General features: G+C 34.7%; 1 protein-coding gene across 2 annotated transcripts; it reads left to right on the top strand.

Annotated features, from left to right (window-relative positions):
- On the top strand, positions 1-9,975 carry LOC137021426 (inter-alpha-trypsin inhibitor heavy chain H3-like). Of its 2 annotated transcripts, none has more exons than XM_067387823.1 (23): positions 1-139; positions 589-752; positions 951-1,055; positions 1,373-1,535; positions 1,628-1,738; positions 1,841-1,969; positions 2,121-2,237; positions 2,379-2,547; positions 2,996-3,106; positions 3,357-3,538; positions 3,692-3,871; positions 4,200-4,327; positions 4,420-4,592; positions 4,710-4,787; positions 5,518-5,565; positions 5,659-5,697; positions 5,796-5,834; positions 5,973-6,026; positions 6,136-6,237; positions 6,354-6,525; positions 7,636-7,781; positions 7,916-8,000; positions 8,091-9,975. In XM_067387823.1, exons 1-23 carry the CDS (start codon positions 68-70, stop codon positions 8,203-8,205), a joined length of 2,682 nt encoding a protein of 893 aa, XP_067243924.1. In that variant the 5' UTR covers positions 1-67; the 3' UTR covers positions 8,206-9,975. The 2 variants fall into 2 exon arrangements, with proteins under 2 accessions (XP_067243924.1, XP_067243923.1); XM_067387822.1 differs by having other exon boundaries at positions 5,506-5,565.
- Positions 9,976-12,890: the final 2,915 nt, after the last annotated feature.

Here is a 12,890-nt window from a genome sequence, read left to right as displayed (position 1 = left end):
CTTTGATAACCAATAGTGGCTTCATTACAGTTGTTAGTTGTCTCTTTCGATTTCTTCTCAAATCACCATGGACAAAGCTGCACTGAGACTAACTTTTTTTGGCCTTCTGTTCACTTGTGTCAACTTGGCTGCTAAGAAGGTAAATCAACAGCTTACAAACAAAAAGTGCATTTGGGGAAATAATTTCTCAATATTCTTTACTTACAAGCTGTTATTCTCCACTAAATAGTTGATAGTTGAGAGAAAGTTAAGCAAAAATGGAACAAATCAAAATTTGTTTTGTTTAATACACCCTTGGACATAAATTTGTGTAAAAAGATCAGTGATAATTTGTTCATAATTTAATTTCTCAGTATTGAATTGAAATTGATCTGCTTTAGCAAGGGGCTCAAAATACTGTGTAAATAACTGATCATGTTTGAGGAGAAAGTCCACATTAGTATGTTTGGGGTTGTTTTGTTTTCTAAGGAAGGTTAATGTCAATATGTATGAGTGTTCTTGCTGTATTAGCTGGCACCATCAACAACAATATCAACCTGTCCTATAAGCCTGTAATGAGAGCACTGATACTTGTTCACTTTAATACAGAAACAAGATATAGATATTTACAGCTTCCACATTAACTCTACGATCACCAGCCGCTATGCTACCACGGTCATCACAAGCCGTGTGGCAAACCTGTTAACTCAATCTCAAGAGGTCCATTTTGAGGTCAAGATACCCAAGAATGCATTTATCAGCCGGTTTAGAATGTAAGTAAATACCAAAACAAAATCTACAGCATTAAAATGTTTAAACAATAGTAAAACATTCTCTTTCACTCATATACTATTAACATATGAACAGCCAGACTTACCTAATGTAAATTAAACTATTAACAATTTAGTGCATTTATTAGAGCTATACCCCAGTTCCTGATTTTCATTGCTGATTATGTACTTTCACATTAGGACCATAGATGGGAACACATATGATGGAGTTGTGAAGGAAAAAGAGGAAGCTCAGCGGGAATACAGTGAAGCAGTATCTCGAGGAGAAAGTGCTGGACTGGTCAGGTACTTGGTATTTTAAAAAGAAGATGATTCCTGTAGCTCAAATGGTAGAGCATGGTACTAGCAATGCCAAGGTCAAGATTACAAGGGAATGCATGGACTGATTTAAAAAAAAAAAAATGAATAATAATAATTATAGGCCTTCCTTCATTGCAATGTAAGTCACTTGTGTAATGTACATAATTCAATGTATTGTAATTGAAATGTAAGTCCAAATGCATAATGCATATAATATATAAATGTAAGATATCATTTATTTCTTTGGCATTAAATAAGGATAAAATGTATTTATTACATGATTATTAAATATTCTATTTCAGTGCTGTTGGAAGGACTTTTGAAGACTTTAAAACATCAGTGACAGTAGCTGCTCTTAGTAAAGTGACCTTTGAGTTGACCTATGAAGAACTGCTAAAGCGTCGCCTCGGCAAATATGAGTTACTCATCAATGCCCAACCGATGCAGCCGGTGGCAGATTTCAAGGTATGAAAAGAAACAAATCAAGACTGTTAAAATGAATATTTATAGATTATGGCATTGTGAAATGTAAAATTTGTACATTTTATTTTGGTTAGATTGACGTACATATCCATGAGAATCCAGGAATTTCTTTCTTGGAGGTCAAAGGTGGTCTGAACACTAAGGATCTGGCTAATGCTGTCACAACCTTCAGAGCAGACAAAGATGTAAGAAATGAAAGTAAATGATGAAAAAAAGCAACTTTTTTTCTGGAAAATGTTAATATGATGAAATATATTGTGAAAACTTCTGCCATTTTGCAATCTTAGGCATGGGTGAAGTTCTACCCCACTCGTGATCAGCAAACAAAGTGTGATGATTGTAGTGAAAATGGTCTGAATGGCAACCTGATCATTATGTATGATGTTGAGAGACTGAAACAAAGTGGAGATCTGGAGGTATGTAGTGAACTTAGTTATTTAAATTTAAACTGGCAGGGAGACAGGTGTTCATGATGACAACCAGAAAATGTTCACACTGTCAGCAACAAAGTGACCTGAAACATTCATTCAAGTCTCACTCCCACTTGTGACCTGTCCTCTTTTTCAGGCATCAGAAGGCTACTTTGTCCACTACTTTGCACCTACAGATATTCAGCGCATTCCCAAAAATGTGGTGTTTATCATTGATAAGAGTGGCTCTATGTCAGGCAAAAAAATAGAGCAGGTGAACTTCTTTTTCAGTCATTTCGCCTTTTGTGTTTTACTTGGTGAATTGTGAAATGCTAAGAATAACACATAATAAATTATGTTTTTTCATATAGCTATGTTTTCATAAATTGTAGCTGATGGAAGCGTTATGTTTTAGACTCGTTTGGCAATGCTGAGGATTTTGAGTGACCTTGCAGAGGATGACCACTTCGGATTGATTACATTCAATGCTTACATTCAAACTTGGAAACCTGAACTTCTCAAAGCTACTGAAGGGGATGTGGAAGAAGCAAAGACATTTGTGAAGAGGATTACGAGTGGAGGATGTAAAGTATTCACCAACATTCAATTGAACAAAAGCATTTTAGATGAATAAATTGGTGGTATTATGAGAAAAAATACCCTCAAGTGAAAATGATCGCCCAACTGACACCATTCAGAAAATATTTGATCTTCATGGCTTCAGTAGTCACATGGCCAAATCTTTGACTGTAAAGTGACTAAAACTGATCTAAAATATTACACCTATACATCCTAAACAAGGGGTGTCAAATCATGCTCCTGGAGCACTGTCTTGCAAAGTTCAGCTCCAAACCCAATTAAACACAACTGTACCTAATCAAAGTCTTACTAGGCATACTTTTGAGACAAGTTGGAGCTAAACTCTGCAGGTCAGTGCCCCTCTAGCACTGAGTTTGGACACCCCTGTCCTAGACTTATGATCTCCCTAGTTTAACTGAATGACATTTATTTGTAAAAAATTCTTTCATTCAGCCACAGACATAAATGCTGCAGTGCTAAAAGCTGTGGACATGATCAACAAACACCATCAAGAGGGATCTGCATCCATCCTGATCCTGCTGACCGATGGAAATCCCACTACAGGCACAAAACATCTGATTCACTCATGCACACACACTTGTATATTGACAGTTTGGGGTTAAATATTGTGCATAGATACTCTACATAGAGCATATACTGTATTTTAAAGTTACCAACACAGCCCAATCTTTTCAGAAAAAAAATGTATGCATACTATGATCCAGTACACTAAAATGTCCTGGAGTATGCATTTAGCAGTAAGATGTCCACTATTCCTAATCACCTGAAACCATCTTCCTTTTTTTGTGTAAAGGTGAGACCGACCTAGTGAAGATTCAGAAAAATGTGAAAAAGGCCATTGATGGAAAATTTCCTTTATACTGTTTGGGTTTTGGGTTTGATGTCAGCTTTGAGTTCCTGGAGAAGTTGTCATTGGAAAATAACGGTGTTGCTCGCAGGATCTATGAGGAATCTGATGCTGATCAACAACTGCAGGTCAGATTTAATAAAATAACTCTTTCTAGGGTAGCGACTTGGGTTTGAGTCCAGCTTGGGTAATTTCCCAATATGCCATATGCTGTTTCCAGTGCTGAACATACACTAAACTTAACTTGTTTATATGCTGTATCCTTGTATTTACTCTGGTAGGGCTTCTACGAGGAAGTGGCCACTCCACTCTTGACTGATGTCCACCTTAACTACCAAGGAGTGGCCAATTTAACCCAAACCACTTTCAGCCAGTACTACAATGGCTCTGAGATTGTGGTGGCTGGTCAGATCACTGATAACAGTTTGGAAAGTTTCACCACTGAAGTCATTGCATTATCGGTAAGATAACCACTACCACTTACAGACTAACATTTAAAGGGAATAGTCCAAAAATTCTGAAATTATTTACTCATGCTCATGTCTTTCCAACTTGTAAGCTATTATAATATTTAGGTTGTTATTCACTGATAATCATATTCTGAATATTCTTGAAAAATTATCTTTTTGTGTTCAATGGATAAAACATCAGAATACAGGTTTGGAATTACTTAAGGGTGAGTAAATAATGGCAGGCATTGTCATTTTTTTGTTGTGCATTATTTCTTTTAAACCTCTAGAGGTGGATCAGCAAAATTTGAGCTTCTGACCTTTGTTTTCTATGTTCCAGAAAAGCAACAAGGTGGCATATCATAACAACGTACCTACAGACGAACTAAACAGTGACAGACCTGAACATGAGAACTTAATTAAACGATTATGGGCCTTCCTTACAGTAAAGCAACTACTGGAGAAAGAGTAAATATACATATTACTGATTCTACTATATCGCTGTATGTATGAATCATAGTATTACTAAATATTCACTTGTGGATTTTTCTGTATGTCAGAGTGACTCTACAAGGCCAGGAAAAAGACAATGCAAAGAAAGAAGCCCTTGATCTTTCTCTGAAGTACAAATTTGTCACACCGCTTACATCAATGGTGGTCACCAAACCCCAGGATGAGGAAATGCAGATTGCCCACAAACCAAAGGAGGGAGAGGAGCGACAAACAAAAAGGGGTATGAAATAATAATAAGAAAAAATAAAGAAAACTAACTGTTGGATATGTATTTGTTTTATGAGAATAATCTTCACACCATCATATTTTGATAATGAGCATTGTTTCTCCTGTGTAGCATCGAGACGGAAGTCCAGGCCCAAATACGATTCTTCATTAAGTTACAGACCTTTTGGTTCTTCAGGTGGTCCTTCAGGTAAATTACTTACATTTCCAAACCTGTTCCCACATATGAAAACAGTTAAAAAACAATCAAAAAACAACACAAACAGCATAAAATGCAAAAAGACCTGCTAGAACAATATGACCAACACTTGAGAAATTTGAAAATTGTGACTTTATGTAATGTGCATTTGCCACAATCACTTGCCATGCTGTTCAAAAGTTTGGGGTCAATATGCTTTAGGGACACAAAATTGAGCAAAGGTGACAGTAAAACACTTTTTTTTATTCATTAGAGAATCCTAAAGAATCCTTGCTGTTTCCACAAACATATTAAGCAGCACAACATTGATGGTAATAATAAGAAATGTTTCTCGAGCAGCAAATCATCATATTAGAATGGTTTCTGCAGGATCATGTGACACTGAAGACTGGAGTAATGATGCTGAAAATTCACAGGAATAAATTACATTTTAAAATTTCTTCTTGAGTTGTAATGATATTTCAAAATCTTGCTGTTTTTACTGTATTTTTTAATCAAATAAATCCAGCTTTGATAAGAAGAAAAGACAAAAACATTAAAAAAAAATAAAATAAAAAAAACTTACAGACCCAAAATTTTAAATGATTTTTTAAATATATTGTAAAGGCACATATCATGGAAATCAACAAAATACAAAACAAAAGCATGCTTGGTAACTTGCAAAGCAATGCTTTCATTATTTGTGTCTCGTGTGTTTTCCTCACTGTAGCTTCTTTTTTAGATGACAGTAGTGTAAGGCATCTAGACAGTAGTGTAAGGCTTCTAAAAGGTAATGTATCACTTCCCTTGCTATTACCGTTATTCATGTGACATTGAAATCCCCACTCAAACTTTTTTATAATTCTCTTATCCTTCATTATAGAGAACAGGAACCCAACAAGAAAAGAAAAATTCCTAAAATGTAAGTATAAGAAATTCACCATGTGTGTATTCTAATAGGCCTATGTAAATGAGCATTAAATAAATGATTATAGCTGTTATACCTGTTTGTGATTCCAGTCATCTCTTCTTCAAGTTTCACTGTCTTCAGAGATAATGGTACAATTTTAATGAATTTACCTGCCATTTTACCATTGATATTTTGCAATATATTTTTATTATAATATCAAGTGATTTTTCATGATCATATTTACTTATTTCCTATCATGATCTTATAAAATTTTTACTCACATTTAGTCAGGGCACGATTACCAAGAACAACTCAAAAACCTGTGACAACCTCTCCTCCATGTATGTGGGTCTTATTTATGTATTGTTTTTATCTTGTATAGTGCATCTGGTTTTCATCTGACATCATATTTCGCTATTTTCATTTCTTCTTTCTCTTTTGGTACTTCAGTGAAGAGCATTAGGATTTTGAAATCTTCTGGTAATGCTAAGCCTCTTTGTTACGATGTTCCTCTTGCTCAGAAAGTCAGACTCCTACAAAATGACGTATCAGGTCAGATATCCAGCGTGTTCTAGTACAGTTTAGTTAAATGAACAGTATTATTCCATTGCTTTTATTTTTTCATCTCTATTTAGACACAATCTCACATGTTTGTCTATACTCTGCAGAATTTTTTATAAACGGGCAGCTTGATTCAGAGAACGGCTTCAGTCAGATTGCATTTCATTACAAAACGCATCACCATCTGCTGCTCAGCACTAGTGAGATTTCCTACTTTGATGGACAGGACACTGTGAAGTTTTCATGGGATCAAGGCCTCACCCACCATGAGACAGAACAGTAATATGCTTAAACTATGTTGAAAAAAAATCTTCAAGAATAATTTGTTTAACACCACTATATTAAAAAAAACTGCATATTGTATTCAAATGTTATCCATATATTTTGAGAATTTACATAATGTTATTACAAAATATTAATTTATAGCTCCTTTTAACAGAGTGTTGTTGTCAGAAAAAATAGCAATCATTGAGGACACCAGTTTTTATTTTCTTTGCTTATTTCTTGGAGAAATCTTATTAAAGCCAAAATGTATTGAAAATATTTAATTTAGAATAAAACGTTCCATTCGTTGACAAGCATATAAACAATCACTGCGCAATCTAATTAGCTTGCTGACGATTCTGAAATTTCAGTCGAAAACAAGCTATTTTCGCTGTGTATAAAACATATGTAAATATGCGCTACTTTAATGAAAAGACAAGGTGATGTAGCTGTTGTGGGAAAAAAAAAATCATATGGAATAGCAATCACAGCAACAAATCGTTCTCCCCTCCGCCATGTTTAAAGTTTATGGCCCACACAACTCTGGAACCTATTGGTGCGTTCAAGCAAAAACTATAGATTCAGTCATGTCGAAAAGATCGTATTTACGAGTTGAATGCACATGAGCGCTACTACAAAGTCGTAAATACCAGTGGGAAGCTCAGGATTTTCTTTACGAGTTAAAGAGAATGTAGACGGCCATCTTTCTCCAACGAAATAGACGTGAATGCACCTGACATAGTAAACACACCTTCCCACCTATGCGAACTTCCCAGAAGGACTTGTCTTGAACGCACCATATCCCTAAGCTTCCCGGTGGTAAATACAACTTGAGAGGGCGTCAATACGGAAACCTGTATTTACGATAATTCCGATAGCATGTGAAGGCAGCATGTTTGAGCTGTTTAAAGCAGGATGGATTCTGATTGGCAGTCAATGTTTTTATTATTCATCAGCTGGAAAAAATCTTTCTAAAAGTGATTGGAATTATATCATTCCTCTGTGTCGGTATCTTTAGTTGTGGACTTCCTTATTCTCATAGAATTAGAATGATTATTAAATCTTTATCTTTAACATTATAGTCATCGCCCATGGTGTGAACAGCCCTTTATTTTGTGTCAACAGCGTATCTCTGATTCTGCGGAGTAATGAAATGGATGTTACCATGGGAAACATACGTGTTGTTATTCTTCTTCATAAGAAAGATGAAGTTTTTCTGTGGCCTGCCGTTTGGCAACAGCCAAAAGATGCTGGTTTCACAGGAATTTTAGGTAAGAGAGTCACTAATCAATCATTTACGTTATACACTAATCTCTACTTATAAATATGCTCTGTTTTTGATGATATGGTAGTTATTAAACCACCACTAGGAACAAATTACAATGTCTGTGGATAATATTTTAAGGAGAAGCTGATATTTCATATGAGGAGATCCCAGGATCACAAACACCAACTTTAAAGTTAAAAGACAAGGAAGTGAAGACATCTTGGTAATCAATAAACATACATATAATTGAACTTCCATAAAACTGTATATGATTTTTAAAATATATTTTAAGTAAGCATCTTCTTAATTTCAGGGTGATGGTGAAGGACTACAGATTTTCTTTTGCTCCGGTCATTGGATGTTGGCTTGTACCGTTCCAGGTTGTTGCGCAGCGGGAGCTGTCTGACTTCACTGTCACTCAGTTGTAGAGTTCAAACAAATTTACTTAAGAATTTGGTAACACTTTACAATAACACTACATGATTAACCATGAACTAATACCTGAGTTAATAGTTACTTCAACATGAACTCATGATTAGTTGAGATATGAACTAATGAAGAGTGATCCTTAACTACGACAAGAGTCATAAGGATTCATGCATGAAAACAGCAGCCTTAACTACGCGTTAATACATGTTTGATAATTAATGCATTAATTAACATTTAGGGGTAAACTAAATCAAACAGTCTCTATAAGAAGGAATAATAAATATTTGGACTTTGAAATAAATTTAAACAATTATTGTCAGAATTTAAATTAGTGACATCAGCAGCTTCATTATAAACATCACTGAAAGGCACAGGATTAGTTTGCCATTATTTTCACTGATCCTCCTTATCAAACATATAAAATACTAAATACACTATTTATTTTAAAAGGTCTTAATCTGTTTTGTGATATTCTTTCCTATCAAACTAAACTACTGTGACTTACATCAGTTCCTGAGGAATCGGTTCCCAAAAAAATAACCAAACAGGAAACATGAACTAAGGTCAGGGAGCATTTGCTGGGATCAGATTCAGAAGTTCACTCTCCATCCAGACGCAGGCCGTGATCATCCTTTACCTCCATTCTCTGACTTTTTGAAAAGTCACACAACATCACTTAACTGGGCTGAGTACTTATATAGTTGTGTTAGTACATGTGTGTTTGATAGTAAGTTAATGATAATCATGACCTGAATTTGGTAAGTAGTTAACAGTGAATTAATTATGATTGTGCCCCCTCAAGTAAAGTCATGACATAAGTATACATTAACCAACCATTAGTTGATGTTAGTATATGCTTAGTTAATAATGAGTTAATTATGATTGTGCCCCCTCAAGTAAAGTCATGACATATGTATACATTAACAAACCATTAGTTGATGTTAGTATATGCTTAGTTAATAATGAGTTAATTATGATTGTGCCCCCTCAAGTAAAGTCATGACATGATGCACATATCACACATCATTAACTAATATATGAATAAATACAATAGAGTGCCATCCTTATTCCTTTACACCCAGGTACAAAAAAACTAAAATAAAAAGTATTTGTATTTTATTTTTATTTATATAATTAAACATATATGGACTTGAAAGCAAGCCATAAACATACCTGTAAAGACACACATAAGGCACATTTACATGTAAAATAGCGCGCGTCCACAAGCTAATGCTAATCAAAGCATATACATTTAAACAACAACAATACAAATACAGTTAATAACTGCACATAACCTCCTGAAAATCCCAATAAAACATACACGTAAATATGTCTTAAATTATTAATTCGGCTTACCAAAGCAGTCAACATTTATTAGTTTAAAATGCCAGCAACACAACAAACGCGCCAAGAGAAAACCTAGCGTGCGCCACTAACGAGTGTCCCGCCAGAAACAAACCCTACATACTTTAGTTCCGGGAATAAACTATGACTATTTAGCTATGACTAAATATAAATGAACTGTAAAAATCAGAAAACAGTTAAGATCAAATTAAATTTATTAGTGGTAGTTAGTCTATTTTCCACATTTGATTAGACAGATCTATGTAATTAATGGCTAAATAATCATGTGCCATTGCAATTATTTGTCACAAAGCTGCAGATGGCAGATTATGATATTACAGTGTAAATTATGACAGTATTAAATCACGTTTAATTCAAATTCAGAGTACTTCTTGTTTACTCTTATGGAGGCTGATTTATTTAGTTTACCCCTAAATGTTAATTAATGCATTAATTATCAAACATGTATTAACGCGTAGTTAAGGCTGCTGTTTTCATGCATGAATCCTTATGACTCCTGTCGTAGTTAAGGATCACTCTTCATTAGTTCATATCTTGACTAATCATGAGTTCATGTTGAAGTAACTATTAATTTAGGTATTAGTTCATGGTTATTCATGTACTGTTATTGTAAAGTGTTACCAAGAATTTCTCTTGTCTGTTATCATACTGACCTCAATAATATAACCTATTCTTTAAATAGAAATTGTTGATCAAACAACAAATATAATTGCCATCTTTGCCGTCATTTCCCTCTGCTTCAGGGTGCAGGAATTACTCACTTCATTAATTTTCTCTATTTGTTGCTCTGTCTTTGAATGTTTATGAATATGCTTTTCTTTACCCACACATTTGCACTTGGGCTTTAGCTTGCAAACCATATGATGAAATAGCAATTAAAATTGCATAGCAACAATTGTATGCATACATAGCAATCCTTTTATTGGTGCCTTTCTAAGTATTGATCGTGATTATTTCTCTGAAGTAACTATGTACTTTTTGTGGTCATGTCTGATAATAAAATAAAAACTCATTAATGAACTTCTACAGAATGTAGAGTATTTACAAATTATATAGATAATATATTTTCTAAAAAGAGTTTTGACTTTTGAGGGGTTCAAGACTCTGATTACAAATAAAGGGGGTTGTTCCTGATTCCTGAATCCGGTGAATAATAACCAATCACATGATGTGGTCAGGAGTTTAAAGCAGTGTGTGTTTCGAGGTCTTTCTTTCGAGGTTTTCTGAGCAGGTCATGATGGATCGAGCAGCTCTCAGACTGATTCTCTTGAGCGTCTTTCTCATCTCAGCCAGTTCACATCCTGTGAAGAAGGTGAGGATCAAATCTCAGATTAAGATGAAGATGATGTGTCAAAATTCTAAAAACAGATTCATTATTTGTATATGAGATGAAGATCCAGACAAACTAAAACTATTTCTTTTAGTTGAAAGTGATCAAAAGTTTGATGTCAGCAAGTTTTTTAATTAAAAAAATTTTAATCATTAAATTAATCAAACATGACAATCAAGACATTTATAATGTTACAAAAGCTGTTATTTGAAGAAACTTTATTCATCAAAAACTAAAAAAAAAACTTATCTGTTTTAACAAAAATAATTTAGCAGTACAAATGTTTCTTAAACATAAAATCAGCATATTAGAATGATTTCTGAAAGATCATGTGACACTGAAGACTGGAATAATGATGCTGAAAATGCAGCTTTGCATCACAGGAATAAATTATATTCTAAAATGTAAATATGATAGAAAATTGTCTGTTGCTCAATAGTTTACACTGAGATGTTGTCATTAAAATGTATTTGTTGTTTAGTCCAAAGGCCTTTTCTTCATGCCATTTTCGAGAAGTAAATATTTGAACAATCCCACTCAAAAATGAGGAATAAATGTGCACCATCAAATCACTATCTGTTATATGAACCTATCATTTTAATTTGACCGTACTGTTTGATGTCTCAACAGAAACAAAATCTGTATATCAGCTTCTACATTAACTCCATGTTCAAGATACCCAAGACTGCCTTCATCAGCAAATTCAGAATGTAGGGAACATGAGTTGTGTTATATAAGTAGAGAAAAAGTGGTAAAAAAAAGAAGACTTTAGAAGACTTTAAAACTTCAGTGACGGTGGCTGCTTTTAGTAAAGTGACCTTTGAGTTGACCTACGAAGAACTGCTAAAGCGCCGTCTCGGCAAATATGAGTTACTCATCAATGCCCAACCGATGCAGCCGGTGGCAGATTTCAAGGTAGAAGAAGAAACAAAGAGGGAAATAGATCATCAATTTAGATGGATAGAAAGATCATGTTTCCTTTACTCACATTAGATGGATGTACACATCCAAGAGAAACCAGGAATTTCCTTCTTGGAGGTGAAAGGAGATTTGAGCACCGGTGATCTGGTCAATGCCATTAAAACCACCAGAGCAGACAAAGACGTAAGAGCTTAAAATGAGGGTAAAACCCTTAGCTTAGATGTTCTCATTATGCTACTACACTTCAAACAAAGTGACCAGATGACCAAACTGACATACACAAGATGCAAATGGTGGAGTTGCTCGCAGGATTTATGAAGATTCGGACGCTGATCTACAGCTGCAGGTGGACTACAGAGAATCAGCTGTGAATTCATCCTCAGTTCTTATCTGTTCTGTGTTTGAATGCATTTAAACCCTTTATTTTGGTTTGTTATATTGTAGGGCTTCTATGATGAAGTTGCCGTCCCTCTCCTCACTGATATTCAACTTAAATACACAGGAGGAACAAACCTTACCAAGACCAGCTTTAACCTGTACTTCAACGGCTCTGAGATTGTGGTTTCAGGACAAATCACAGACAACAGTGTGGAGAGTTTCAGCACTGAAGTCATTGCAGTATCAGTACGATCATTATGGAGCTTTACAACCATGTCTTCAGTTTATTAAATTGCTATGGATTGAGTGTGCTGTTTTTATCTCTGCAGTCTCAACTGAGGTCATTATATTGGATATTATTATCATTGATGGTCAGTTGTTGAAGAGTTTGGAATAATGGTCACTTTATTTTCAGATAAAGTTAATGGTGAAAGTTGTAATGACAACATTCCTGATGAAAATGTTCATTAGTATTATTATTTCTGAACAGAAAGGCAATAATGTGACGTATCAGGACACTGTAATGATAAAAGATCGCAGTAATGTCCCACCTGAGAATGAAGATTTCATGCAGAGACTGTGGGCCTACCTGACAGTGAAGCAACTTCTGGAAAGGCAGTAAGTTTATGGAGTGATACGACATTTTGCATTTTAGACATTGAGGACATCTTTTTGTCTCAGGGTGCTTCT

This window comes from Chanodichthys erythropterus, chromosome 6 (genome assembly GCF_024489055.1).
Source record: "Chanodichthys erythropterus isolate Z2021 chromosome 6, ASM2448905v1, whole genome shotgun sequence".
In the NCBI taxonomy this organism is placed as follows: Eukaryota; Metazoa; Chordata; class Actinopteri; order Cypriniformes; family Xenocyprididae; genus Chanodichthys; species Chanodichthys erythropterus.
This window is presented reverse-complemented; position numbering and strand designations above follow the sequence as displayed.

Excerpts from the sequence above, each read along its gene's own strand:
- LOC137021426 (XM_067387822.1), top strand. The coding sequence starts at position 68 with ATGGACAAAGCTGCACTGAGACTAACTTTTTTTGGCCTTCTGTTCACT. Across the intron at positions 2,548-2,995 it reads GAGGATTACGAGTGGAGGAT|CCACAGACATAAATGCTGCA; the intron begins GTAAAGTATTCA and ends TCTTTCATTCAG. Across the intron at positions 8,001-8,090 it reads AAGGAAGTGAAGACATCTTG|GGTGATGGTGAAGGACTACA; the intron begins GTAATCAATAAA and ends TCTTAATTTCAG.